The sequence below is a fragment of the Zosterops lateralis genome (genome assembly GCF_965231275.1).
Source record: "Zosterops lateralis genome assembly, chromosome: 5".
Taxonomy (NCBI): domain Eukaryota; kingdom Metazoa; phylum Chordata; class Aves; order Passeriformes; family Zosteropidae; genus Zosterops; species Zosterops lateralis.
In genome coordinates, this window is record NC_139766.1 from 746,937 (window position 1) to 774,806 (window position 27,870).

Genomic DNA, 27,870 nt, shown 5'->3' on the forward strand with positions numbered 1-27,870 from the left:
TGAGCAGGATGGGATAACACCAGTGGTGACCAGGGCTAGGGTAACATCTGTGGTGACCAGGATGGGATGGCATTTGTGGTGACCAGGATGGAATAACACCAGTGGTGACCAGGGCTAGGATAGCATTTGTGGTGACCAGGATGGGATAACATCTGTGGTGACCAGGATGAGATAACACCTCTGGTGACCAGGATGGGATAACACCCCTGGTGACCAGGATGGGATGGCATCTGTGGTGACCAGGATGAGATAACACCTCTGGTGACCAGGATGAGATAACACCTCTGGTGACCAGGATGGGATGGCATCTGTGGTGGTCAGGACTGAGATAACACCCATGGTGACCAGGATGGGATAACATCCATGGTGACCAGGATGGGATAACACCCATGGTGACCAGGATGGGATAACACCCATGGTGACCAGGGCTAGGATGGCATCTGTGGTGACCAGGATGGAATAACACCCGTGGTGACCAGGGCTGGGGTAACATCTATGGTGACCAGGATGGGATGTCATTTGTGGTAACCAGGGCTGGGATAACACCAGTGGTGACCAGGGCTGGGGTAACATCTATGGTGGTCAGGGTTGAGATAACACCCCTGGTGACCAGGATGGGATAACATCCATGGTGACCAGGATGGGATAACACCTCTGGTGACCAGGATGAGATGGCATCTGTGGTGGTCAGGACTGAGATAACACCCCTGGTGACCAGGATGGAATAACACCAGTGGTGACCAGGGCTAGGATAGCATTTGTGGTGACCAGGGCTGAGATAACACCCGTGGTGACCAGGATGGGATAACACCTGTGGTGACCAGCTGGCCCCAGGCAAGTGTTTGCCCTGAGCTGAGGTGCTGCCCCAGGTGCTCCTCAGGGTGTAATTCTGCTCCTACCTGTCCCGTTAATGCCATTTTCACTCAGTTGCCATTGCTGGTTTAAGGAGTTTAAGGCCCTTGCTCTTCTCTCCTGCAGGAAAACTCTGCTTTTCTTGTTTTTTTGAGATATTTGAGTGCTCTGAGCTGAGCTTTGCAGAGCTGGCACATTGGATCTGGTGTGCTGGTGGCTGATAGCGCTGGCCCATCGCCCTCCATCATCTTACAGCCCAAAAAGCTGCAGACTCAGGCAGCTTCTCACAGATTTCCCAGGGCCCTGATTGCCTCCAGCTGCAGAAAAACCTGCAGCAGCTCAGAAAAACCCCTCAGTCCTGTTGGTGCAGAGCTCCAGACGTGGAGGGAGCTGCTGCTGTTGCCTGTGCTGAGTTCAGCTGTGCTCAGCCCCTGCTCCAGGAGCCTCCTGGGTGACTCCTTCCCATCCCTCCTGAGCTTTTTCTTTTTGGTGAGCAGGAGGAGGGAGGGTGGGTTCTGCCACCCCTCTTTTTGGGGGATGCTCTTTGGGGTTCCTGGAGGAATCTGCTCGATGGTGGAGGAGTGTAGAAATGCATCCCACACCCCAGCAGGTGTTTTCATACAGGGAAAGGTTTAAGACTCACCCCTTGTTGTTCTAATAAGGTAAAAAGAGCCAGAAACTTCTTTCCTGTCCTGGCAATTGTCTCAGTGCCAAGATAAAAACACTGATGGTCTCTTTAGCTGTTTCTCAGAAATGGAGCTGTTCTCTATTGGGCTGTTTACCAAAAACCCCACCCAAATTCTCCAAGACTTAAGGCAGAGCACGAGGCTTCTCAGAGCATTTTCAGGGTGTTGTAGCAGGTGTGTGGGACCTGTCCCTACACTGTGAACAGCTTTGGTTTTTTTTTGTTTTTGTATTATTTTCTTCTTTTATAAAAACCTTTTTTGCTTTTTCAAGACACACTCCACCACGCCAGGTTATTTTAGCCATTTTCTGTGAGGTGCTGGACACCCTCAGAGGTATTGGACCCTCCTAGAGATAAATACATCTGGATCTTGGAGAAATTCAATAGAGGAGTCCAAGGAAAGCCTGCCAGGTGGAAGTTGCCTTTGAGTCTCTGCTGTGCCCCTCTCCCTGTCCTGGGGCCTGTCAGAGCCTGTGCCTGGCTGAGCTGTGCTCAGACCTGCCATGGAATTCTCCTGCTCCATCCTGGCTGGGACAGGGGGTTTGGCTTCCCAGCCCAGGGTGGGGGTTTGGGAACCCTGGAGCAGCATCCTGGGGGCTCCTCCCCAGCTCTGCATTCCCAGGGGGCCTCTTCCCTCCCAGGATAAAGGAGTGGAACCTGCTGTTGGGCTCAGGATTCCATTCATTTTTCTCTTTTCCCCTTTTTTCGTGTTTGACTCACTCCTGAGCTTGGGTTGATGTGATGGATGAACAATCCATGTGTGACCTGTTCCCAGAGCGGGTGGAGCTGCTGTTTTGGTCTATGTCCCTTCCCCAGACTGGTGTCCCTTCCCCAGGCTGGTGTCCCTTCCTGGGCTCAATGTCCCTTCCTGGGCTCAATGTCCCTTCCCTGGGCCTGGTGTCCCTTTCCCTGGGCTGGTGTCCCTTTCCCTGGGCTGGTGTCCCTTTCCTTGGGGCCTGGTGTCCCTTTCCTTGGGCTCGGTGTCCCTTCCCTGGGGCTCGATGTCCCTTCCCTGGGCTCAGTGTCCCCTCCCCGAGCTCAGTGTCCCTTCTCTAAGCTCGGTGTCCCTTCCCTGGTCCTGGTGTCCCTTCCCCGGGCTCAGTGTCCCTTCCCTGAGGTTGCTGTCCCTCTCCTGGACTCGGTGTCCCTTATTTGGGCTCGGTGTCCCTTCCCTGGGCTCGGTGTCCCTTTGGATCAGGCATTCCCAAGCCTCTGGGTTCTGGCTCTGTGTGCAAGCCCTGCCATGGTGCTTCTCCCATCTGGAAGTGGAAAGGATTTACAGCAAAGGGTGTTTGTCCTGCACTCCCTGTGCCCCTGGAGGGGCTGCCAGGAGCAGCAGCTGCCCCAGGGGAGCCTGTGCTCCAGCTCTCTCAGGGTCAGCTCAGGGCTGGTGGTGGTTTAACTTTGGATCCTTGTGCAGCAGCAGTGCCAGTGTCACGCAGGGACCTTGTCCCCTGTCTGGTGGTGTGTGCAGGAAGCTCAGGGTGACCACAGGGGTGGCTCATTGGCAGCTGGGAGGACACAGACTCTGGACGATGTGGAGCGTGAGCAGATAAATCCAGCTGAGGTGGTCACGTCCTCACTCCTGCTGTTGCTGTCTCCACTCATAAATGTCTCCTGCTGTTTTACAGCTCCTTAAATCTTCCCTCCTTCTCTCTTTCTTCCCACCTGTCCATCCTGTGCTAGAGAAAAGCCTCAGATTTTCTTAGCCCAAAATGATTAGAGATGAAGCTGCTGCCTGTGCTCTCATTCCAGCACTGTCCACAGGGCTCAGAGCTTTTCTACATCCCTGGTGTCTACCCTGCTCCAAAAGCTGTCCCCCTCCATCCCATCCCATCCCCCTGCTTGCCTCTGACCTTGCCAGGATGGGCCTTGTCCCATCCCCAGGGCACAGGGATGTCCCACATCCTGCTGGGACATGAGCAGGGCTGGCTTTTCCCTGGTTTTCAGGCTGTTCCTGCCATTGAGTCCCCCTGGGAGTGACAATATCTCTGTTCCTGGCCTGGGGGTGCTGGGACGAGCCCTTCAGCAAGTGCAAATCCATGCTGGGATTTTCTCACCTGGGTTCCTGGTGGTCCCAGTAGAGCCACCAGCACCATGCCCAGGGCTTCCTGCCCTTCCACACAGCTGCTGCTCTTCATCCCTGCCCTGCAGCCCCTCTGGAGCTGGTCCTGTCAGAGGAGCAGGGCTGGGGCTCGGTTCCTCAGAGCCTTGTTTGTCAGCACTGCTCAGGAGAACATTTGGAGAGATGAACTTCCCACCTCAGCTGTTCCATGCTCAGGGGAATCAGCTGGGGTTTGTTTTCCATCTGTGCTTTGAGCACAGGGATCACCTGGTGAGGATCAGCCGTCCAAAACCAACACGGCAGCCGGGGCAGGAACACGGAGTCAAACAAAAAAAAGCACAAAATTCCCCGGGGCTGGCTTGTTTTCCAGCCTGTGCTTCCCCTCCTGGCCCAGCTGCCTCAGCTGCAGGCTCAGGGAAATGTCCCTGTGCTGGGCTCTCAGTGAGGGGGTTGTGCCAGCAGGAGCCTCAGTGTTTTTCCTGGTTTCTCCACACCCTGCTCTGCTCTGTCACTGGAGCAGCCCAGGGGAATCTTGATTTAAGCCTTGGAGCTGACCTTGTTGCAGGGATGAATCAGCAGTAAATGCCAGCCTGGAGCTGTCTGGGAAGAGCCTCTGGGCTGGGATGTGTCTGTGTCTGACTGCAGCTCTGAGCTGTGCAGGGCAGGAGGATTTCTGCTGGGTTTAAGGTGAGCATTGCCTGCCCCGACAGTGCTCAGTGCTCTTGGGAGGTTTTTGGGAAGCTCTCCAGAAATGCTCCAGCTGTGCCTCTTTCCCTGTGCATCCCTGAACACCGGGAGTAACCAAGGGGTTTCACTCCCCAAGGAAACTCCCTGAACTCCCTGCTGGCAAAGCACTGGGACCAGTCTGAGAGGGAAACTGGAGGCCCTGGTGCCCAGGGAGTGGTGAGCAGGGCTGGTGGGGCACAGCTGAGCTGGAACTTGGAGGGGACTGTTGTGGACCCCAGCCAGAGGTGTTGAAGGACAAAGTTGGTCCTCCCTGGAATAGCCCATGTCCTCCCTGGGATACCCCACAGCCTCCCTGGAATAATCCATGTCCTCCTGGAATAACTCATGTCCTCCCTGGAATAACCCACAGCCTCCCTGGAACAACACCCTTATCCTTCTGAGAAATAGCCCATGTCCTCTCTGGAATAACACTTTTATTCTCCCTGGGAATAACCCATGTCCTCCCTGGAATAACCCACAGCCTCCCTGGAATAAAACCCTTATCCTTCCTGGGAATAACCCATGTCCTCTCTGGAATAACCCACGTCCTCCCTGGAATAATCCATATTCTCCCTGGAATAGCCCATATTCTCCCTGGAAGTGGAGCAGGGTGCTCCCTTGCTGTTCTCATCTCATCCCAGTGTCCATTGGCAATCCCAAACCAGTGGGATGAGCTTGGATCACCCCAGGGCTTTGGGAAGCTGCTGATGAGCTGGAGGCTTGGGCTGAAGGAGTTTCTTGCTCCAGGGGGGATGTGGAAGGGACAAGGTGATGGAAAACCTCAGCTCAGGGCTGGTGCTGCCCTCCTGTTGGGGCTGCTCTGTGTCCTGCTCATCCCAGTGTTCCCATCCTGGAGATGCTGGGCCAGCCCCGTGCTCCCAAAACCCAGAGAGTTTCTCATTGATGGGATAAACAGTGCCCAAGCATTCCCCCCATAGCTCTGAGACTCATGGAGGACAGGGGGTGTCCCTGTGTCCCCCCTGGCCTGTCCCCTGTTGCCCAGGGGAGCACAGAGGAAAAGGGAAGGAGTTTGCCCTGAGCGAATCCATCCCATCCTCATCCTCTGTGGGGTCTGTGCTCCTGTTTCCACACCAGTGTTTGTCTCCCCGGCCTGGGATGTTGCAGGAGGATGAGGGCAGCTGTGTTTTGGGGAGCCTGGAGCTCCAGCAGCTCTGTGTCTGCTCCCTGTGCCTCCTACTGATCCTGGCAACAGCAAATGTAAAAATAGAGCCCCGGGTGCTGCCTCCCAAAGCTGCCTTTGGCTCTGCTCCCTCGGTCTCACTGTGGGGAGAGAGGAGAGGGATTCACAGGGTGTCTGGGAGAGCTGGGCTGTGCTCATTAACCACGGTGACCTAAATGAGTGTGCACAGCCCCACGGTGGGGGCTGGGGAGCCTCTGCCATGTGTGGCTGCTCCCGATGCGTGTGGCAGCCCAGGGGCAGGACTGCACACCCCAGAGCTCACAGCTGCTTCCCCTTTCCAGGGACTTCTCTGCCTGAGGTTTTCTCTCTGCACAGCTGGGCTGAGTCAGTGGCTGCTTCCTTCCCCCTCAGCCAGGCCAGGCTGCTCTTCTGACCTTCCCTGTGCACGGATAACAGATCCTGGGATCCTCATTTGGGGGATGCACACTCAGCACTGCTGGATCCGTGGAGTGGCACAGGGAAGAATTCACATTTGTTAGCAGAAGCGAACTTCCTCAGCCTGGGGCTTGTGCCTTCCATCTGGCTGGAGCTGCATTTCCTAGGTGTGTCACCACATCCAGGTGGATGGTGTCCCTGTGCTCTCCATTTCCCTGGATGTGACACCCTGGAGGTGTCCCATGGATGTGTCACCTTGGAGGTGTCCCCAAGCTCTCCATTTCCCTGGATGTGACACCCTGGAGGTGTCCCTGGGCTCTCCATTCCCTGGAGGTGTCACCCTGGAGGTGTCCCATGGATGTGTCACCCTGGAGATGTCACCCTGGAGGTGTCCCACAGATGTGTCACCCTGGAGGTGTCCCCAAGCTCTCCATTCCCTGGGTGTGACACCCTAGAGGTGTCCCATGGATGTGTCACCCTGGAGGTGTCCCTGTGGTCTCCATTCCCTGGGTTTGTCACCCTGGAGGTGTCCCTGTGGTCTCCATTCCCTGGGTTTGTCACCCTGGAGGTGTCCCTGGGCTCTCCATTCCCTGGGTTTGTCACCCTGGAGGTGTCCCATGGATGTGTCACCCTGGAGGTGTCCCTGGGCTCTCCATTCCCTGGGTTTGTCACCCTGGAGGTGTCCCTGTGGTCTCCATTCCCTGGATGTCACCCTAGAGGTGTCCCATGGGTGTGTCACTCTTGGGGAGGTGTCCCCAAGCTCTCTGTGTGTATCAGGACATCACCTAGCAGGGCAGGGGTGAAGGAGCTGCTCCCCACGGAGCAGAGGATGCTGATCCAGGGGGTTCCATCCTCTGGAAGCACATTCCAGCTGCAGGAGCACAGACCAGGACACATCTCCTCAGCTGGGAGCAATCCTGCTCCTGATCCCCACCAGCTCTGGCTCTGGGACAAGGTTTAACTTCCTTTAAATTTAAATTTTGTAACTAGCCAAGGCTGTGTGTGGCTGGGACTCCTCCAAACCTTGGTAGGATCCCTCAGAACTGAGGGTGAGTGGTTTGATCTTGCAGAGAGAAGCTGGATCCCAGCTGTGGCCTCCAAAACACCCCCAGGAAGCAGATCCTCGTGGATCCCTGGGGCTGGATGTGCTTGGCACAGTTCCCTCCATCCCCCTGAGCTCCAGAGTCTGACTGATGTAACCCAGTTCTGCTCCTTCACACCCACACACACAAAATAAGGGATTTTATGTTTATTTTCCAGGTGTGTTGTCTATTCCCATAAAAAACATTGTGTCCCTGTTTGAGATGTGACCTTGGGTGGCCCCAATCCAGAAATCCCCTCCCAGGATGCCCCTGAGGGCAGCTCCTGGAAGAAATTTGGGAATCCGAGGGCTGTGGGATGGGGTTTGTGGTGAAAAGCTGCTGTGGGAGTTTGTGTGTTGCTGTTTGGGACTTGATCCCTCCCCAATCCTGCTCTCCTGCTGCATCCCAGGAGTTTGCACCTCCTGTTTCCACTGATTCATAAAAATCCCAAGCACAGGACACGGAACAGCTGAATCCTCCCAAACCCTCATCCTGTGCCATAAACTGAGAGCTCAGCCTAAAAATAGCCCCGTTGCCTGTTGGAGGTGTAGCCCCGACTGTTGATGAGGTCTTGGGAACCAAAAATAGCTCCTGGATCCCAGCAGAGCAGAGGTTTTGCCTTGAACAGCTGCTTTTTAGATCAGCTCAGGCTCAGCACCCCAATTGCCTTTGATGCTCACAGATGCTGGGGGCATGTCCAGGCTGGTCCATCCCCTCCTTTCCTCCTGTTAATCCACCCAGATTCTCCCTGTTTTATTTTCCATGGGATGATGTAAGTTACAAAAACTCCTTTCAAGAGTTCTTTGTGTTTTTCCTGTGCAATGATTCAGCCCCCCCAGTCTCTCCTTCCCTGCCTGATGCAGCCCTTCCCTCCTGAGCTGCTTCCAGCTCCTCCCTTCAAGTGAACAATGTCCTGGGGGATGTTCCAGGCAGCCTTTTCCCCTCCAATCCTTTTGGAAATGTCCTCCTGATGCACCTGCTCCTGTTCCTGGCACTGGCTCAGCCTCTTCTGGGCTGCTTTTGTTCCTGGTGACTTGCTCTGAAGAGTTAATGCTGCCTTTTCCCAGGGATTTTTTTTTTCCCTTTTCCCTGCCTGGATATTTTCAAGCTGAGCACTGAAAATTTCTCAGTGGGCATTGGATGAGGTGGGAGAAGTGAGTGGTGGGAATAGGAGTGGATTCATTGGGATTTAATTCCTTGTCTGTGCCCAGCAAAGTCCCAGGCACTGTCCCTCCTGCACTTTGCGTGGTGAAGGACCTGGGTGCTTCCATAAATATTATCCTCTGATAACATTTATCAGGGAATGAGGGGATTTTGTGCCCCTTTCACAGGATCCCAGACTGTTTTGGGTTGGAAGGGACCTTGAAGCCCATCCAGTCCCACAGGCAGGGACACTTCCCACTATCCCAATTCCTCCAGGCTGTGATAACTTCCCTGGCAGAAATTCAGGAGCTCCTGGAAGACACAATTCCAGTTTTTTTCCTCACCCTGGTGATTCCAGCATGGTCACACCCGCCTTCATCTCATCCCATTTTCCTTCCCTATTTTTTTTTTTTTCTTCTCAGTGACTTCACTCTCCAAGTAGATGTAAGACACCACTGGGATTTTTATTTTCTGGGAAATTGTTAATGCATGTCAGAAGTGTCTTCACCTCGCATTGCTCCCAGGAGCACAACATGGAGAAATAGGATTTATCCTGAGCCTGCAGTTTTCCCTGTGCCTTGTTAAGGGGAATTTTAATCAGAAATTCATTGAATACTTGGATCTGGGTGTGATCAGGGCCGTGGCTGTGCTGAGTTCCTGCTCCTCCTGCTGCAGCTGCTCTGGGAAGTGGTGCCTGGGACTGGCAGAGAGATGGGGCATCCTGTGGGGAGAAGGGAGTGATTTTTGGGGATGAATGGTTCCCTCGTGGCCTGTGTTTGGTGCTGCCCCATTGCAATGTGGAAATGGAGAACCAGAGGGTGGCTCTGGGCGTGTCTTTGCTTTGGTGTCCCCAATGCCACCATTCCTCACCTTCCTCACAGGAATCCAGACCTCTTTCCCATCCCATTCCAGAGGCTGCTCCATGCCCTGCCATCTCCCAGGCCATTCCCTGCAGAAGCACCAGAACCTGAAGGGAGGTTGGGGGTATTTTTGCCTCGTGCAGTGAAGGGTTTGGGGGCTTTTCCAATATTCTTCCATTTCCATGGGCAGCAAAGTCTGTATTATGGGGTTTGTGTGGGGTGGGGCAGCAGGAGGCATTCCCAGTAATCCTCTGGAATCAGTTTGAGTTTTGTACTGGATATAGCCAATAGCTCCTTCTGCAGCTGTCACCATTCCCTGCTGTGGGAACTGTCCCCAAATCAGCAGCTTAGGAAGGCTGGGGTTGTGCTGGGTGGGGTTGGAGAACTCCTGGGATGCATCATCCTTTAAAGTACTTGATCCAAGGACACTTCCAGGCAAACCTGAGCATCTTTATTGGAGTGAGACATGGCAGGTCTGGCAGAAAATTGATTTAATGGATGCTCTTGAGTTCCTTTGCCATTCCGGGTCAGTCTCTGCTGAGAGGATCCCTTGAGTCACCAGCTCTGGGATATTTAAATCACGAGCACAAAACGCCAGCAGCTTTGTCTCCTTCTAAACCCAGCTCCCAGCTTTCCCTGGAGAATCCCAGTGGCGTCTGACTGGCCTGAGTGAGGTGGTTTTTTCCAGGTTATTCAGTGGAAGGGCAGTGTTTGGGGTAAGGACAGGGGTGGAGATGGAGCTGTAGGTGTGTCAGGGAGGGGTCAGGTCCTATGTGCCATCTCCATGTGTGGTGTTTGTGTCTCTGGCTCAGGGTTCAGGTGATATCTGGGACATTTGGGTTAAAATCCCAGCCTCACTGAGGCTGTAAAAGCGCTCCTGGATCACTGAGTCCAACCTGTGCCACCTTGTCCCCAGCCCAAAGCACTGAGTGCCACATCCAGCCATTCCTTGGGCACCTCCAGGGATGGGGTCTCCAAACCTCCCTGGTCAGTTTTCAACATTTTCCAACCTTTTCCCTGGAGAAACTCATGCTGGGGTGATTTCCCAGGCCAGCAGCATCTCCTCCAAAGCTGTCCTTCCTCGTGGCTCTGGGGGATGACAGAGAGCCCTTCCCTTTTCTGTCCCCTGTGGCTGCAGGTGGCACAAGCTGCACTCCAAGGCTGGGAAGAAGGAGAAGGAGCGTGGTGAGATCCTGGTGAGCATCCAGTTCACACGGAACAACCTCACGGCCAGCATGTTCGACCTGTCCATGAAGGACAAGCCGCGCTCGCCCTTCGGGAAGCTGAAGGACAAAGTGACAGGAAAGAAGAAGTACGACCTGGAGTCGGCCTCTGCCATCATCCCCAGCAGCATGGGAGCCCTGGACATGGAGGATGACTTCGAGCTCGGGGGCAAGAAGTCCAAAGTCAAAGGCTTCTTCCTGAAGAACAAGCTGAGGAAATCATCCCTGACCCAGTCCAACACCTCCCTGGGATCCGACAGCACCATCTCCTCTGCCAGCCTGAGCCTGGCAGGCAATGCCCCCGAGGGCACCAAATCCCCCAGCAGACAGGGCAGCCTGTCCACTGAGCGCTCTGGTAAGAGGATCACAGATAATCCCCCCCGGTTTTCCCCCTTCCTTTCTTTGCAAGGGACTGCTGAGACTTCCATGCAACTCTGTTAACTGGTTGCTTACCCAGAATCAGGGAATTGTGGAGTTGGTTTAGGTTGGAAAAGCGCTCGTGGAGTCCAATTGTTCCCACTCCCAGCACTGCCAAGGCTGTGACACAACTGACCCAAGTGTCCACATGGCTTTGAAATCCCCCCAGGAATGGGGACTCCATCCCTGCCCTGGGCAGCTGTGCCAGGCCTGGACAACCCTTTCAGTGGAGAAATTTTAGTGGAGAAATTTTCCCTAAATCTTCCCTGAGCTGTTCCCTCTCCTCCTGCCCCTGTTCCCTGGGAGCAGAGCCTGACTCCTCCAGCTGTCTCCTGCTGTCAGGGATTTGTGCAGAGCCACAAGGTCCCCTCTGAACCTCCTTTTGCTCCAGGATGTCACTAAGAGGTGACATCCTGCACAAATCCCCCAAGACCTTCTGTGTGCTGGCACTGCCAGAACAGGAGGAATCCCAGATTTTGCTTTTCCATGCCTGCCCCACGAACTCCCGGGATGTGAGGGTTGTTCAGGGCTGTTCTTTCTCAGCCCCTGTGAGCAGTCCCTGCCAGGACAGCCCTGGATGAGCTGGGCTGGGCTGGGCTGGCAGCTGCTGGCCCTGCCCTGGGTCACTGCTCTCTCTAATGAGCCGCCTCCGGCTTGAAGGCAAAGCCCAAACGGGGCCCGGCTCCGGTGATTAAAACAATCTGAGCTCTTGGCACTCCCAGGGCAGTGATTTACAAACAAAAAAGGCCCTTGTCGGGAATTAATTCTCCCTTGGAAACAAATCTATAATTAAATGGCTGAACTGGCTGCAGACAGCACGTTGCCAGGTTGGGTGGGAGTCCCCCAGGGAGGCCGTGTGGCTTTTGCTGGGTGACATTCCTGTGCTGGTGCCACCATCCTTGGGATGAGCCTTGCAGCGACTTGGAGCTTCCCTTCTCATGGCAGGGGGTTGGAACTGGGTGGTCTTTAAGGTCACTTCCAGTCCAAAGCATTCCAGGATTCTGTGAAGGAAGCAGCATCTCCAGCTGGGAGGGACGAGCAGCTGTGTCAGTTGTTTTCCTCAGGCTCTCCATGACTTTTACCCTCAAGAAACTGGCAGTAGCCACAAGGTCATAGAATCACGGAATTGTTAAGGTTGGAAAAGATTTTTAAGATGATCAAGTCCAAGCCTGGAGGCAGTGGGAGGGAGATGCAGGCACTGGAGCCTCCTGGCTCATCACACCAGGCAGTGGCCTGGAGCTCATGGCCCCATCATTTCTTCAGTTCAGTGCAAACCTATAAATCACATGGAAGCTTTAAAACCCCTTAAGGAACTTCTGGGGAGTTCCTTGCATTTATTGCCAACCTCAGATCCTCTGAGATCCTCTCAGACAATGGGTTTGTCACCTTACAGAGCCTCTTCTGGGGGTCCTCCCCTGCTGTGCTGGGGGACAATTCTGTGTCTCCTGTGAGCTGGGCTTTGCATTGCCAAGGTTTCCATCAGAATCCCGTGAAGGCTGGGGTGGTTTCCCAGTTCTCTTTGGTGTGTACAGGTGGAAGATAACCATGCTGTACCCATGGCCTCACCTGTGTTGTGTGTTTGCTTCCCTCTGACAGAACTGCTGTCCTCTCCAAAGCTGATCCCTCTCACTGTTTTGTGCTTGTTTCTCTCAGTGAGAGACCTGCTGCCCTTCCCAAAGTTGACCCCTTCATTTGTGTGTTTGCTTCCCTCACAGACCTGCTGCCCTTCCCAAAGCTGATCCCCCTCACTGTTGTCTTTTTCCCTCAGAGAGACCTGCTGCCATCCCCAAAGCTGAACCTTCACTGTTTTGTGTTTCTTTCCCTCAGTGACAGACCTGCTGCTCTCCCTAAAGCTAAACCTTCACTGTTGTGTTTGCTTCCCTCAGTGAGAGACCTGCTGTCCTCTCCAAAGCTGATCCCCTCACTTTGCGTGTTTCCTTCCCTCAGAGACCTGCTGCCCTCCACAAAGCTGAACCCTCACTTGTTGTGTGTTTCCTTCCCTCAGAGAGACTCGCTGCTCTCCCTAAAGCTGGTCCCCCTCACCTTTTGTGTGTGTTTTTTCCCTCAGTGACAGACCTGCTGCCCTTCCCAAACCTGATCCCCCTCATTGTTTTGTTTCCTTCCCTCAGTGAGAGACCTGCTGCCCTCCCTAAAGCTGATCCCCTCACTTTGCGTGTTTCCTTCCCTCGGAGACCTGCTGCTCTCCCTAAAGCTGACCCCCTCACTGTTTTGTGCTCGTTCCCTCAGTGACAGACCTGCTGCCCTCCCTGAATGTGACCCCCTCCCCTGTTTTGTGTTTCCTTCCCTCAGAGAGACCTGCTGCCCTCCCTAAAGCTGAATCTTCACTGTTTTGTGTTTCCCTCAGTGACAGACCTGCTGCCCTTCCCAAAACTGATCCCCCTCACTTGTGTTTCTCTCCCTTAGTGAAAGACCTGCTGCCCTGCACAAAGCTGAACCCTCACTGTTTTGTGTTTCTTTCCCTCAGTGACAGAACTGCTGCTCTCCCTAAAGCTGATCCCCTCCCATTTTGTGTTTCCTTCCCTCAGTGAGAGACCTGCTGCCCTTCCCAAAGCTGATCCCCCTCACTGTTTTGTGTTTGTTTCCCTCAGTGACAGAACTGCTCTTCCCAGAACTGACACCCTCCCCTGTTTTTTGTTTCCTTCCCTCAGTGAGAGACCTGCTGTCCTCTCCAAAGCTGATCCCCTCACTTGTTTCTCTCCCTCAGTGAAAGAATTGCTGCCTTTCCCAATGCTGACACCCTCACTGTTGTGTTTGTTTCCCTCAGTGACAGACCTGCTGCCCTATCAAAACTGACCCTCCTCACTTGCATGTTTGCTTCCCTCAGAGACCTGTTGCCATCCCCAAAGCTGAACCCTCACTTGTTTTGTGCTTGTTTCCCTCAGTGAGAGACCTGCTGCTCTCCCTAAAGCTGATCCCCTCCCGTTTTGTGTTTGTTTCCCTCAGTGAGAGACCTGCTGCCCTTCCCAAAGCTGATCCCCCTCACTGTTTTGTGTTTCCTTCCCTCAGTGAGAAACCTGCTGCCCTTCCCAAAACTGATCCCCTCACTTGTGTGTTTCCTTCCCTCAGAGACCTGCTGCCATCCCCAAAGCTGAACCTTCACTTGTTTTGTGCTTCTTTCCCTCAGTGACAGACCTGCTGCCCTTCCCAAAGCTGAACATTCACTACTGTGTGTTTGCTTCCCTCAGAGAGACCTGCTGCCATCCCAAGCTGATCTCCTCATCCGTTGTGTGTTTCTTTCCCTCAGTGACAGACCTGCTGCCCTCCCTGAATGTGACCTCCCCTCACTGTTTTGTGTTTGTTTCCCTCAGTGAGAGACCTGCTGCCCTTCCCAAAGCTGAACCCTCACTTGTTTTGTGCTTGTTTCCCTGAGTGAGCGACCTGCTGTCCTCTCCAAAGCTGATCCCCTCACTTTGTGTGTTTCCTTCCCTCAGAGATGTGCTGCTCTCCCTAAAGCTGAACCCTCACTTGTTTTGTGCTTGTTTCCCTCAGTGACAGAACTGCTGCCCTTCCCAAAGCTGATCCCCCTCACTTGTGTGTTTCCTTCCCTCAGTGAGACCTGCTGCCCTCCCTAAAGCTGAACCCTCACTTGTTTTGTGCTTGTTTCCCTCAGTGACAGAACTGCTGCCCTTCCCAAAACTGATCCCCTCACTTGTGTGTTTCCTTCCCTCAGAGATGCGCTGCTCTCCCTAAAGCTGATCCCCTCCCCTGTTTTGTGTTTCCTTCCCTCAGTAAGAGACCTGCTGCTCTCCCTAAAACTGATCTCCCTGTTTTGTGTTTCCTTCCCTCAGTGACAGACCTGCTGCCCTTCCCAAAGCTGATCCCCCTCAGCTATTTTGGTTTTTTCCCTCAGTGACAGACCTGCTGCCCTATCAAAGCTGACCCCCCTCAGTTGGGTGTTTGCTTCCCTCAGAGACCTGCTGCCCTTCCCAAAGCTGAACCTTCACTGTTTTGTGTTTCTTTCCCTCAGTGAGAGACCTGCTGCTCTCCCTAAAGCTGATCCCCTCACTTGTGTTTTTTCCCTCAGTCAGAGACCTGCTGCCCTATCAAAGCTAACCCCCTCCCCTGTTTTTTGTTTCTTTCCCTCAGTGAGAGACGTGCTGTCCTCCCCTCAGCTGACCCACAAACGGGCCTTCAGCGACGACGCGTCTCATCTCAGCGCGGCGGCGGCGGAGGCCCAGGGGGGCACGGCCAGCCCCAGCCCCGGGCCCAGGCAGCCCGAGCAGCCCGGGGTGTCCCGCTCCTCGCTCTGCATCAACGGCAGCCACGTCTACGGGGAGGAGCCGGTGCCGAGGAACGCGCCTTCCTCGGGTTCTGTGCCCGCCTCGGCCCCCCCACCGGCCTCGGCCCCGCTGGCCGTGCCCGCCCTTCCCCGCCGGCACGACGAGCCTTTCGGCTTCACCCCCCTTCAACCCGAGCCCCACGAGGTGCCCTGGGGGCTGAGCGGCCTGGAGAGGGCCCAGCAGCAGCAGAACGAGCCCAGGTTCATCCCGTCCCCTCCCAGCCTGGCCCTGCAGGAGGAGCTCAAAGTGTCCACCAAAGCCGTGACCCTCAGCAACCACCTGGGCAGGGCCAGGATGGAGGAGAGCAATCGCCTGGAGGGCAAACACGGCCAGGCTTCAGCTCCTGTGGGATTCTCTGCAGAGACAGGCAAGGACAGAGCGCCCGAGGATGGCAGGAAGGAAGAGAAGAAAGCCAAAGGAGGCTTTTTCCACCACGGGGGAAGCCGCGGCGAGGCCGGGGGAAAAGGCCAGGGGGACGGAGGGAGCCCCGCGCACGATGAGAGGAGTAAGAGCAGCGGCTGGTTTGGCTCCAAGGAGCCCAAAGAGTCCCCTCAGAAACCCAGGTCAGTGGAAAGAGGGTGTGTGGAGATGCAGGCTGGTGGTTCCTGCCCCAAAGTGCAGCCTCCAAGAGCTCCTGGAATGTTCCTGGCAAGGTCAGAGCAGGGAAGATGCTTCCTTGCTCTAAAATGTCTCAAAGGGAAGGGGATTTTATTGGATCTTCTCCTGGGTTTGGCCAGAAATCACCTCTGCTGGATGTGGGGGGTGTTTTCCACCTCTCTCTCCATGGAGAGGTTTCCCTCAGCAGAGATTAGGCTCAGTGTGGTCACATCAAGTGGTTCTGTGGCCTCAAAATACCGATTTATTGTCCTTTAATGAGCTAAAAAAAGCTTCCCTGGCAGTCAGGCCGGGATGTGTAATCACATCCTTCTTATAAACCCCACACCGCCCTATAGGGTCTGGTCAGGGTGCAACACTTTGGTTACATGAGGTATCATTAATATTCCCAAAGTAACTAATCCCAACCCTGCTCTTTCCTCTGCCCATCCCACCCAGCCTTCCTTTCTCCCAGTTACGAATCCCTAACTGTTCTTGCTTTGTGTGATGATTCATCCTTCCAAATCCTTGGGTTTTGTGGTGTTTGTGCTGCTCCTGTGAGGAATTTATCACCCATGTCCACCCCTGGAGCTGAGCTGGCAGTCCAGAGGTCGAGGGTGTTGTCAATGAGAGGCAGGAAATGGGGTTAAAATCAGCCAGAAAAAACAACCAGCACTGGGATCTGCTGCAGTCTGCAGGCTTGGTTTATTACAGGGATTTTCTAATCTGGGCTGACTTTAACCTAATTTATTCAGCAGAAGGATTTTGAGTTCAGTCTGAGCCTCCTTTAACGAAGAGGGCACTCCTGGTTTATTCCACATAACCTGGCTCCCTCAGGGGTTAAACTCATGAAGAGATGAGCACATCCCTGAGCCTGGCTCCAGAACCAGCCCCAAAAATCCCACAGGAAGGTGGAATTGAGGCTGCCCAGGCAGAGCTGGGGACCCTGGCACAGGCAGGAGCTGCTCCCCTGGGTCAGGAATATCAGGAATATCCCATCCCACAAAGTCCATCCTTGGGAAGGACACCAGGCAGGATGTGGGAGCTCCCCTGGGTCAGGAATATCAGGAATATCCCATCCCACAGCTCTGTCCTGCAAAGTCCATCCTTGGCAAGGACACCAGGCAGGATGTGCTTTTCCAGCAGCAGCAGAAGAGACAAGTGGGAGGTCTGGGAGCTGCTCTGGTGCATCCCCATGGGTGATTCTGGCATTCCCTATCCCTGGAAGTGCCCAAGGCCAGGCTGGATGGGGCTTGGAGCACCCTGGGGTGGTGGAAAGGTCCCTGTCCATGGCAAGGGTGGAATGGAAAGGGCTTTAAGGTCCCTTCCAACCCAAACCATGCTGTGATTCTGTGATTCCCTGGAGGCTCAAAGCCCTGGCAGTGCTTTGGTGTCACATCCCAGGATGAGCCTGAAGGATTCCAGTCTGCACCCTGTCCTTGAGGAAGGACAGAGTGTTCCCACTCAAGGCGGTTCTTTTAATTTTTCTTTCTAATTTTGGGATAAAGAACCTGCTGGTTAAGGCCTAGAACAAGAAAATCAAGGCTTAAAAATCCTGCTGTGTCCAGGCAGTGACTCCACAAGTGCCTGAGGTGGCCAGGGAAGATGGGATGGGATGGGACAATGGGCTGGGATGGGATGAGGCTGCTCTGGGAATCTCTCTCTGGGAAATGGGTGAGAAACCAGCAGGTTTTCCCCTTTTGGAGCCCTGGGAAGGAGGCAGGCAGGGCTGTGCCTGCCCAGATCCTCTGGTGGACACTGATTTCCAGGCAGGGATGTCTGATCCAGCTGGAATTCAGTTTTGTCCATCCAACCCAGTGGATAATCACCAGGAGTGTCCCTAAACACTGCTGGTTTCTGACAGCTCCCTGCCTTCCTGGACTCATTCCCAGCATTGCTCCTTTCCCAGAGGATTTCCACTCCATGAGTTTTTTATAAATCCACTTCTTTAATCTCAAGCTCAGGCAGAGCTGAGCTTTGCTTGGAGCTGAGCTTTGCAGAGGACTTTGTCTGTCTTGAGGGGAGAGATTTGGATGAGCTGTGTGGCAGCAGCTCCTCTGCCTGGGATTTTCTCTCCCAAAAATAGGAGTGGATTCCAAACATCACAAGAGAAGGAATTCACAGAACCCCCTTTTGGGGCGTTTAGGAACATCTGAGTGGGCTTTAAGTGCAGTTTGCAATTGAGAGTGGGAAATAATGAGCTTAAACTGGAGCAGGGGGGTTGAGAGTAGGAACTGGGAGAAGTGGCTCCTGGAGGATGGGGAAATGCTGGAGCTGCCTGGCTGAGAAGGGATTTCTCCCTCCCAGTGTGCAGAGATTTGGCACTGGGATAACTGAGAACCTTTGGGTGGGGGGAGCATTACAGGAATAATTTGGTGACTGAATTTGATTTTCTGCAGAAAGGCCCCATCCATCATCACAGGGACAGGGTTTGTCTCTGCCCTGGTTTTCCCAGTGCTTCAGCTTTCCTGGCCATCCTGCAGGACATCATTAGTCATTTTAATTATACACAGAACAGGCTTCTCTGATTTTGCTTTGCTTCCTTACACTGAACGACCTCGTGGACCAAGGTGGTGATTCAGATCAAAGTTGTGAAAGAGCTTTTAGGTCTTGGTGGCTTCAAAGTGCCAGAGGGGACATTGGGCTGGGATCTTGGGCAGGAATTGCTGGGAATGGAATTCCCACATTTGCTGGGGCTGCCCCTGGATCCCTGGGAATGTCCAAGGCCAGGCTGGATCCACCTGGGACAGTGGGAGGTGTCCCCACCCATCCCAGGGGGGGAATAAATGAACTTTAAGGTCCCTCCAAGCCAATCCTGAGGATGATGAGCAGGAAAATCCAGAAGGTTCAAGGGTCACTCTGGGATTTTCTGTCCTCACTGAGGGATCCCAGCACGGAGTTTGGATTTCTCCCCAAGGCAGGAAAATCCCAATCTGGACTTTGGGCTTTGGATCCAGCTGGGACTGGATGGGATTTAAGGTCTTTCCCACCCAAACCATCCCATGAACATCCCAACAGCAACAACTGGGGATTTAGGAGTGTCCAAGGCCAGGCTGGATCCACCTGGGATGGTGGGAGATGTCTCTGCCCATGGCAGGAGTGGCACTGGATGGGATTTAAGGTCCTTTCCAACCCAGATCTGGAGGATTCTGCAGCCCCTCTGCTCTGGGAGAGGTGGGAATGTTCCCCTGGAGAAGGGAAAAGTGCAGGGAATGCTCCGAGTCCCTGAAGGGGAAAACTCCAGGAGAGCTGGAGAGGGACTGGGGCCAAGGGCTGCAGGGACAGGACACAGGGAATGGATCCCACTGGGAAAGGGGACATTGGGCTGGGATCTTGGGCAGGAATTGCTGGGAATGGAATTCCCACATTTGCTGGGGCTGCCCCTGGATCCCTGGGAATGTCCCAGGCCAGGTTGGATCCACCTGGGATGGTGGAAGGTGGCCCTGGGGGGATTTAAGGTCCCTCCATCCCAAACCATTGCAGATTCTCTGATCTCTGGGGTTCTCTGAGGTCCATCTGTGGCTGTTCAGTGTCACTTCTAGAGCTGGATTAATTCTTGCTCTGGAGAGAAGCAGCCTCGGAACTGAACTGAACTGAACTGAGCAGTTTTAGGTCTTGACTCATTTACAGAAAGGACTTTCCCCCTCCTGCTCTCCTGACTCTGGAAACTTCAGTTTTGTGGCACCTTCTCACCTGTTTGCCCACCTTGGACAGGCCAAGTTTAACCCAGGGCTGAACGTGGTGAGAAAGAATCAAAACCAGTCACTTGGCAAGCCCAGAAACCTCAGCCTGTAATTAGTTAAAAGGTCTGTAATTAGAGGGATGGTTTGAGCTTGCCTGCAGCAAAGCCCAGCCTGGCGCAGCTCATCTTTACCCACTTGCTCTTGCCAAACACACCCTTCCCAAAATAAGGAGCTGCTGCCTTTGGGCTGGATTCAACTGGAGCTTTATAAGAAGGGTTTTGTTGTGTGTTTTGCTGAGCCATCAGTGTGGGAGCTGGGCATTTCTGCCTTCAGCCTTTATTTACACCCCTTTTTCCCTGATTCTTCCCAGCTCCCAAAGGCTCTGCTCATCATCCCTGGCTTTGTTAATCCCCGGGAGCTCCAGGCTTTGATTCTGGAGGGGATGGGAGCAGTGGGAAGATGCTGTTTGCTCTTTGGAGGCTGAATCAAAGCCTGCTCGGGGGTTGTTGTTTTGAAGGTCAGTGCTCAAGGCTTGTATGTAAGGAAGAAGCTCAGCAGGTTTATTTGAGGCAAGGCCTGGGGCTAAAACAATCCTTTCAACGTTTCCAGGGTTTCCTTCAATGTTATCAGAGCTCTGCAGCTCCTGCTTCCTGTGGAGAATCCTGATGATAAAATGGGGCTGCATCCCAGGCCTGGCAACAGGAGAGAAAGGGAACTGTGCTCTGCCCTATAAAAACAGGGCCATCAGTTCCATTTTCAGGTTCAAGCCCATTCCCTTGGATCCAGCAGTGAGGCTAAATATTGTTTCAGCTCCTCCCTGCCCCTAAAAGTGCTGGGAATGGGAGGAAGGTTTGGAATCTTGGAGCAGAGTCCCAGAGCAGAGGCTGGGAAGCTGCAGAGTTTGAGGAAGAGGGAGATGATGTGAAACCAGGGATGAATCCATGGGAGAGGATCACAGGGATTGTATCCAGGAGGAGGCAGCTCTGCCTTGGAGCAGCCCCAGGGCTGGAGTGGGGTCAGTGTGAGGAGCCTGCCAGGCTCTTTGTGCTCTGAGCCTGCATTTCCCTGCATTTCCCTGGGATGGACACCAGGCAGGATGGGGAGCTGGATCCCAAACTCAGCCCTGATGTGCTTTGGAACCTTCCAGGGAAAGCACAGCCCCATTCCCTCTCCTAAAAGTGAGAATTGGGGATTGAAGTTTTCATCTCCCACTGCCCGGATTTCTCCTGTTTTTTAAAAACTCTTCTTTAAATTATTATTTTTTAATTAAATTTTTTAAATTTAAAGTGTTTTTGAGGACAGATATCTGTCAAGGAAGATTTGTCCATTTGAATGGGACTGATGGACAGGTGAGGCCCAAGGGAAGAGCAAAGTGATTATTGCACAGATAATTATTATAGATAATTTATAGATTATATTAGGTGATTTATTAGAGAGAAACCCTGTCCTTCCACCTCTGGAATTCCTATTTAAATTAGATTCCAATAGATTTTTTTTTCCATCAGGAGGTTTGCTCAGCAATATTTTACTTCCTTTTCTTTATTTTTTTTTTTTTTTATTGCCGCGAGGCTCAAAAGGCGTCTGTGAAGTGCTGCCAAACAAATAAATGAGGGCAGGAAGGTACCCGGGATTTATTTTGGCTGGCAGAGCCGTGTGCTGGGAATGGGAGGGGAAGGAGGAGAGGGAGGAGGAGGAGGAGGAGGAGGGTGAGTCAGCGTTTCAGTGCTGCAAAGAGCTGCTTCCATCGGGCTGCTGCAAGTGAAGGTTTCCCTCTAGAGGAATCCACTGTGCTCCGCTCCTGCTTTTACCCAGCGCTTACAGCATCCTCCCTCAGGGAAAATGGGATTTTTGGAGGCAGGACAAGGCTCCAGGCTGGTGGCCAAAGCAGGGATGTTCATCCTGTGGGTTTAACCCACACCTCTGAGGGTCCAGCCCGGCAGAAAAGTGATAAAAATTAGTTACTGAGATGGCACGATGGAGTATGGCTTGAGAAATCAAAAGGGTTTTAAAAAAGGAAGAAAATAATACAAAAAATGAAAACAAAGCCAAGCACAGTATAGAGACAAGTCTCCTACTTGTCAACACCTCAAAAAGCCTGGAATTTCTTTGTTCCCTCTTTTTTTAACACTCAATAATTCAGGTGGGCTGTTGGTCCAATGAGATGAACAACAGGCTTTGAGTTACACCCTCAGAGCCCAATCCATGGTCTGTGCTGGTTCTGAGCTAATTACAATGAGGAAACCCACAAAACTTTCTAGTTAAACTTCCTAAAATGTCTAAACTGAGACTGTTTCCCAAGGAATGATGGTGAAATCTCACTGGAAAGTCTCAAAAGGTTCTCAAACAGCCTCAGGCTGGGCCAGGGGAGGCTCAGGTTGGGAAAGATTGGGAAAATTCCTGCCTGTAAAGGTTTGTCCATCCCTGGAGGGCTTTAAAAGCCCAGTGGATGTGACACTTGGGGACAGGGGTTAGTGGTGGCCCTGGCAGTGCTGGGAATGGTTGGATTTGATGGTCTTAGAGGGCTTTTCCAGCCTAAACATTCCATGATTCTTCTGCATGGAATTTGCAGCCAAGAGCCCCCTGAACAAACTCCAGTGGGAATGGGGTTGAGGCAGAAAGGAAATTTCCACTGTGGAGTTGAAGGAGGAGAACAAGAATCCAACAAAGATGGATTCAATTTTTGTCTTTATATATTTAGCCAACATCAGTAGGTCCAGCACTTGTAAAGTCCAAAAGGACTTTCCAAGGGCTGGAGGGACAGGACACAGGGAATGGCTTCCCACTGCCAGAGGGCAGGGCTGGAGGGGAGATTGGGAAGGAATTCCTGGCTGGGCTGGAATTCCCACATTTCCTGTGGCTGCCCCTGGATCCCTGGCAGTGCCCAAGGCCAGGATGGACATTGGAGCCACCTGGGACAGTGGGAATTGTCCCTGTCCATGGCAGGGGAGGAATGGGATGGTCCTTAAGGCCCCTTCCCACCCAAACCATTCCATGATGACTCGGGGAATGAAACCAGGATCATCTCAGGGGTTTGAGGAGGCCTTGAAGCTGTTCCTGCACCTGTGCAGGTGAGGATTGGTGCAATTCCAGCCTGGGCTGCTCCTGCACCAGCCACCCCTGAGGAGGGAACTTCACCCCCTCACCTCCTGCCAGCTGGGATGGTCATTAGCAGGCAGTGCTCATTAGGAGCCTGCAGCTGATTAATGCTCTGCAGCCCTTTAGAGCTGGAGCCCAGCAGAGCTGGATCAGGCCCTGGCTGCTCTTACTCAGCACAAAGGATGTTCAGGCAAAGCACAAAAAAGCATCTCAGTCTGGAGCAAAACATGGAATGAGTTGCCAGCAGGACAGGCAGAGGTGGGGCAGAGCTGTGTGTGCCCTTTACAGCCACCCTGAGATTGTGGTGGTTGGAGCTTGTCACCTTCCCCTGTCACCTTCCCCTGTCACCTTCCCCTGTCACCTTCCCCTGTCCCCTTCCCTTCCCAGCTGGGAAGGAAAATTTGCCATGGTTTGCCCTGTTGAAATCTAATTGAGGATGTTGTGAATTCATCCAGCTTAGTGGGTACTGAGCAGTTGTTCTCTTCTGGGGAGCTTAAATTTGAGGAGGATTAGGGAAAAAAGATCCAACCCTCTGCTGAACTCCAGGCTGGGAATGCCAGGAGAGGTTTCCCTCCTCACAGAGAGCACTCAGGAGTGGTTTGTGCCTCAGGATCCCATCAGCTTCTCCCAAAACTTCTGGAGACTTTGTGTGCTCACCCAGACCCTGGGAGGAGCTGGGCTGGAGCTGTGGGGTGTATTCCTGGCTGTTCCTCCCTGCAGAAGCAGAAGAGGACAGGGAGCAGGGCAGGGACAGGCTGGGCACTGCCACCGCTGCTTGGTGACAGCAGGAGAGGGCAGCCACGAGCTGTGTGTGCCCCAAAGGGGAACTGCAGCTCTGAGTGAGGATGGAAAGGCTTTTCTCTGTCCCTGGGTTATCAGATCACTGCAGTGGTGTCTGGGTGGGGTCCCATGGGTGCTCAGCTGCTCGCTGGGTGTGTTCCCTGTCCCAAACTGGGATGGGGGACTTTGGTGACATAGATGGCTTCCTTCAATGGGCACCTTTCCAAGGAGCTGCTCAGAGGGGCTGTGGAGCTGCCAGGGGTGGGAGCAGGGGGTCCCCAGGGTGGGGACATCACTCCTGGCCTGAGGTGGTGCCATCCCAACGCCCTCCCTGCTTTGGGACCGACCAGCTGCACCATCACCAGCGTCAGCTTTTGCCTCAAGATGGCATTTTGTGCTTTAAAATGTGTCTGAGGCGTTTGGTGTATCCACAGCAACATGGAAATAGTTGTCCAAGCAACTTTGTGATCCTGCAATCCCTCCCAGCAGCTGGAGGGAAATCCCAGGGTGTAACCCCAGGGCTGGACATACCCTGAGCATCTTGGCAAAGGAATTAATTTATTCCTTCTTCTTAAACCTTGGTGTGCCCAGAGCTGGCTGAGCCATGCCCATATTTCTCCCCAGCCAAGGGGGGAACTCTCTGGAGCTCAGTTGGCACCAATCCCATGGGATTTGTGATGGGGCAGGGCCAGGTGCCCCAGGCCTGTCCTGGGGATGGGATTGCTCCTCCCAAGGGTGAGTCAAGGGGTGGGCTCAGGAGGAGGGAGCGTGGCACTCAGAGCTCCAGGTGGATGTGGGGTGTCCACACCAACACCCCCTTTGTGATGTGTGAAAACCTCTGAGCCTGGTGAGCCTCCTCCACAATGCTGGAGTTGCTCCCAAAGGAAGATCAAAGAAATCCCAAAGAAAGGTCTCTCAGCCCTGCCTGAACAGGCAGCAGAGCCTCACTTGGGCTGAGATTCTGAATTCCAGATGTGCTGAATCCCTTCCACCTTGGGATCCCTGTGGGGTTTCAGGGATCTCGGGCAGAAGGGGCATGTGGGAGGCAGGGCAGAGTCCAGAGTGGGGCCAGGGCCCTGTCCTGGCCACATTTTCCTTCCTGCTGGGCTCTTATTCCTCTTATTCCTGTCCCTCTCTCCTGTGCAAGTGTGAGCTCTGTGTGTGCTCCCGTGCTGGTCACAGTGACAAACCAGTGAGGGGGCACTGGGGTGGGCTGGGAAAGACTCCCGTGTGTGCCTGGGGTGGTTCAGGCACACAGTAACCCCGATACAGGGATATCTGATCAAGTAACCCTAATGCAGGAGCCCAGGCAGCTCCTCGTGCTCCACCTGCCCTGGTGCCACCAGCACAAACTCACCGAGCCAGTCCTGGGGCTGCAGGAGGTGGGGACACCTCTCTGGCTCCTGGGCTTGCTGAGGCAGACAGGGGAATGTGGAGGAGTGTCCTGGGAGCAGGGCTGCCCCTTCCTGTGTGTCGTGCATGCCCTTTCCACGCCTCGACTCCATAATCATTGCTGTGCCTAACAAGAGCCAGGCATGGATTTGGTCATGGCGCTGCTTGGAGCGGGGCGTCGGTGGTGTGCGTGGTGTGTGCTTGCAGCTCTGTCACAGCATTAACCAGGAGGACTGTTCTGTCTTCCCTCCACAGCCTGGAAGTGTCTCCTCAGGTAGAAACCAGCTCAGATGCTCCTTCTCATTGTGCTCCCTGCTCCCCTGCCCCGAGCCCTGCCGCCCTCCCCGCTAGCATGCCGAGCTCTAACCTCTCTGCCGCTCCTGGAGACAGCCAGGCCGGATGCTTGTCCCCCAGCAACCCATTCCTCAACTCCCTGCAGAGCAATCCCTTCTTTGAGGAGCTCCTCGCTGACCAGGTACTAAATTCTCCTTCACCTACTCACTTTCTCTCTAGTTTCCCGCCTGGGCCGCGTGCTGCGCCAGAGGTCGCTGGGAGCTTTTATTCCTCTGAGGATTGCGGTCCCTCTGCCTCCCCAAGGCAGGCAGAGCCCGGGAGGGATTCTCCAGCCCAAAGTGTTGGTGTCCCCGTGCCAGAAACCAGTCCCCCAGCGCCGGGAGAGCTCCCTCCTGCCGACACCAACGCCGAGCCTGCCGTCCCCCCGCCGCCCTCGGAGTGGGACGACACCTTCGATGCCTTTGCCACCAGCAGGCTCAAACCCGAGAGGAAGAAGGAGAACTCGTTTGCCTCGGTGGCAGCAGAGGGCATGGCTTTCATTGACGACCCCGACAGAGGCAGCCCCACGGAGAGCTCAGCCGAGCCGCCCCTCCAGAAGGGGTTTGAAAAGGCCGAGCCGCCCATCAGGGCTGAAATCCCCGCAGCTCTCCGCTCTTGGACGAATTTCTCCGCTTTAGACGTGGGGGCCAACCTGGTGAGCACCACCCAGGAGGCCACGGTGATCGAGGATGTGCTGAGCCCCGTGTCGGCGGGCTCCATGGCCGGGAGGAGGAAAAGCAGCACGCCCACGGTGTGGACAGCCGCGTTCGCCTCGGGCAGCGCCGGGGACAAAGAGGCGTCGACAGCACTGAGCACTGACAGTAGGGCTGGGGAGGAAGGGGACAGTGCTGAGGAGGACTCCTGCGGTGCAGGGACAAACGGTTGGATGACCATAGCCACAGAAACAGCTGCTGACCCCTCTGAGAGCACCCCAAACATAGCTGAGGAACACGAGGGCACCTTCGGCCCACGGGTGCCTTTCCTGGCTGAGGGCACCGTCGAAGCCCAGGGCTCGTCCCGTGCCTCCACCCGTGTGTTACCCAGGAGCTCCTTCCCCCCCGAGGCGCCCCCCGAGGCCCTGCCCGGTGGCACCGTGGTGGCTGTTCCCCCCCGGGTGGCACCGCGGAGGTTCCCCGAGGTGAGCACCGAGCCTGGGGGCGGCCAGGAGGGCACCGTGGACATCCGCAGCTCCGTGTACAGGCTGCAGGCCAGCATGAGGCTCCAGGCCAGCTCTGACGGCCTCCTGAGGCTCAGCTCTGACATCCGTGAGAGGCACGTAGTGCTGTCCCCATGGGCAGGGCCCCAAGGCCACCAGGAGCCCGTGGCCGGCCCGCCGGTGCCGCCACCCAAACCCCCCAGGTGGTTTGCATCTGCAGGTGCCGTGGGGGACAGCGAGGAGGGGGAGCCTGGTGGCCCCCAGAGAGGCAAACAGGAGGACTCAGAGGGCCCAAGAGCAGAGTTGGAATTGCCAAGGAGCCGTGGGAGCAGCGAGCCCTCGGTGCCAGCACCTCCCAGCCTGCCCACACCGAGAGCGGGTGCCACTGAAGCCAGGAGTGAGTTCCCAGCACCCGAGGGTGCCAGAGCTGCCACTGTGGACTCAACAGCTGCCTTGGGGACAGGGGACACCTCTGTGGGAGAACTGCCAGCAGAGATGAACCAGACAGATGTGGCCGAGCAGTTTGAGACTTGCACATCCAATTTCTCCCTGGATGGACTGGAGCAGTCGGGTGCTGAGGAGAGCTGGAGCCAGCCCCGTTTATCCCCTCAGATACAGGGCCACACAGACAGTGCCAAGTGGGAAACGGCCTCCAAACAGGAGCTGTTCCCCGAGGAGCTCAGTATTTCAGGACTAAACCCACCTTCCCAGCTAGACCTGGGCCAGCCGGGCAGCTGGGCGGCTCTGGAGGAGCAGGAGGCAGCTGGGCATCCACACGCACAGCCCCAAAGGTCAGAAGGTGGGGAGAGCCCATCCCAGGATGGCGAGGGGCGAGCAGGAGAGCAGCCCGAGCCCTGTGCCCCTCCCGAGGAGGCAGAGCAGGGCAGGGCCCCCAGCAGCGAGGAGCCCCAGGGGCACTCGGCAGAGAGCAGGATAGACTTCAAGAAAGCCGATTTTTGGAAGCCAGATAGGGCAGAGGAGAGGCACACAGCCCTGAGGAATCCCTTCACCCTATCGCTGAGCCCCAATTCCCCCAGCAATCCCTTCGTGGAGAAGCCCCCAGCCCCTCTCCCTGTCCAAGCTGTGCTGCCCGAAAAGCTTGAGCGGGGCCACTTCAGCTTCCTCAGCCTGCAAGAGGAGGAAGAGGAAGAAACCCCCGGGCACGGCTTGCAGCCCACTAACGCTACCCCCCTGCATGCCAGCCAGCCCCTGGCCTTCTCCACCCCTTTCCTGGTGGCTGCCACTAACCCCGAGCCGTGTGCGCTCCCCCGGAGCCCCCCGGGGGTCCCCGCCCGCCCCGCCGCCGCCCGGCCCCGCCCGCAGCCCGGGGACGCTCCAGCTTCAGCGCTCCCGGTTCTGCCCAGGGAGACACGGCCGGCTGAGAAGCCCCTGGGCCAGCAGACGAGCAGGTGAGCACTGCAAAAGGGAAAGGCAAAGGGTTCTCTGTGTGTGTGTGTGTGTGTGGGTGGGTGGGAGAGCTGAGCCTTTCTGCTCTCCACCCAGCTGGGCTCACTCCAAGGAGGTTGTTCTGCTCGGTGCTGCAGCTCCTCCTCTTTCCCTCACCTTTCCCTGGTCACAGAGAGCTCAGCCTGAGCTGCTGAGAGCCTGAACTCTCTGGGATCCTGAGGGGAATGGCCTCTGGTGTCTGGTGTGTTCCCTGGCCAGGGCACCCACGGCCTGCCCCAGCTGGGAATTCAGAGCTGGACCCACATTTCCCTCAGTGCTGGTTTTGGCTCCATCATTTCCCCCGTGCTTGCAGAATCAACGCCTTTCCCGTGGCTGCCAGGAGAGCTTGTGGCCGTTGCTGCTCTCCTGAGCTCCCTCATGGCATGTGCACAGCTGCTGCCCCTGCCCTTGCCATCCATTCACAGCTTTGGTTGCTTTCCTTTCAAGTGCCCGTTGGGTA

At 55.0% G+C, this 27,870-nt stretch overlaps 1 protein-coding gene across 1 annotated transcript in view; it reads left to right on the forward strand.

Annotated features, from left to right (window-relative positions):
* Positions 1-27,870, forward strand: part of RAB11FIP5 (RAB11 family interacting protein 5) — a gene marked incomplete at its 5' end in the record, with an annotated part of 43,136 nt that overhangs the window by 8,085 nt on the left and 7,181 nt on the right. Inside the window, 3 exons of the mRNA XM_083861862.1 lie at positions 10,128-10,567; positions 14,737-15,493; positions 24,989-27,373. Of these exons, the coding sequence (XP_083717988.1) occupies positions 10,128-10,567; positions 14,737-15,493; positions 24,989-27,373 (3,582 nt within the window). The remainder of the gene's footprint in view (positions 1-10,127; positions 10,568-14,736; positions 15,494-24,988; positions 27,374-27,870) is intronic.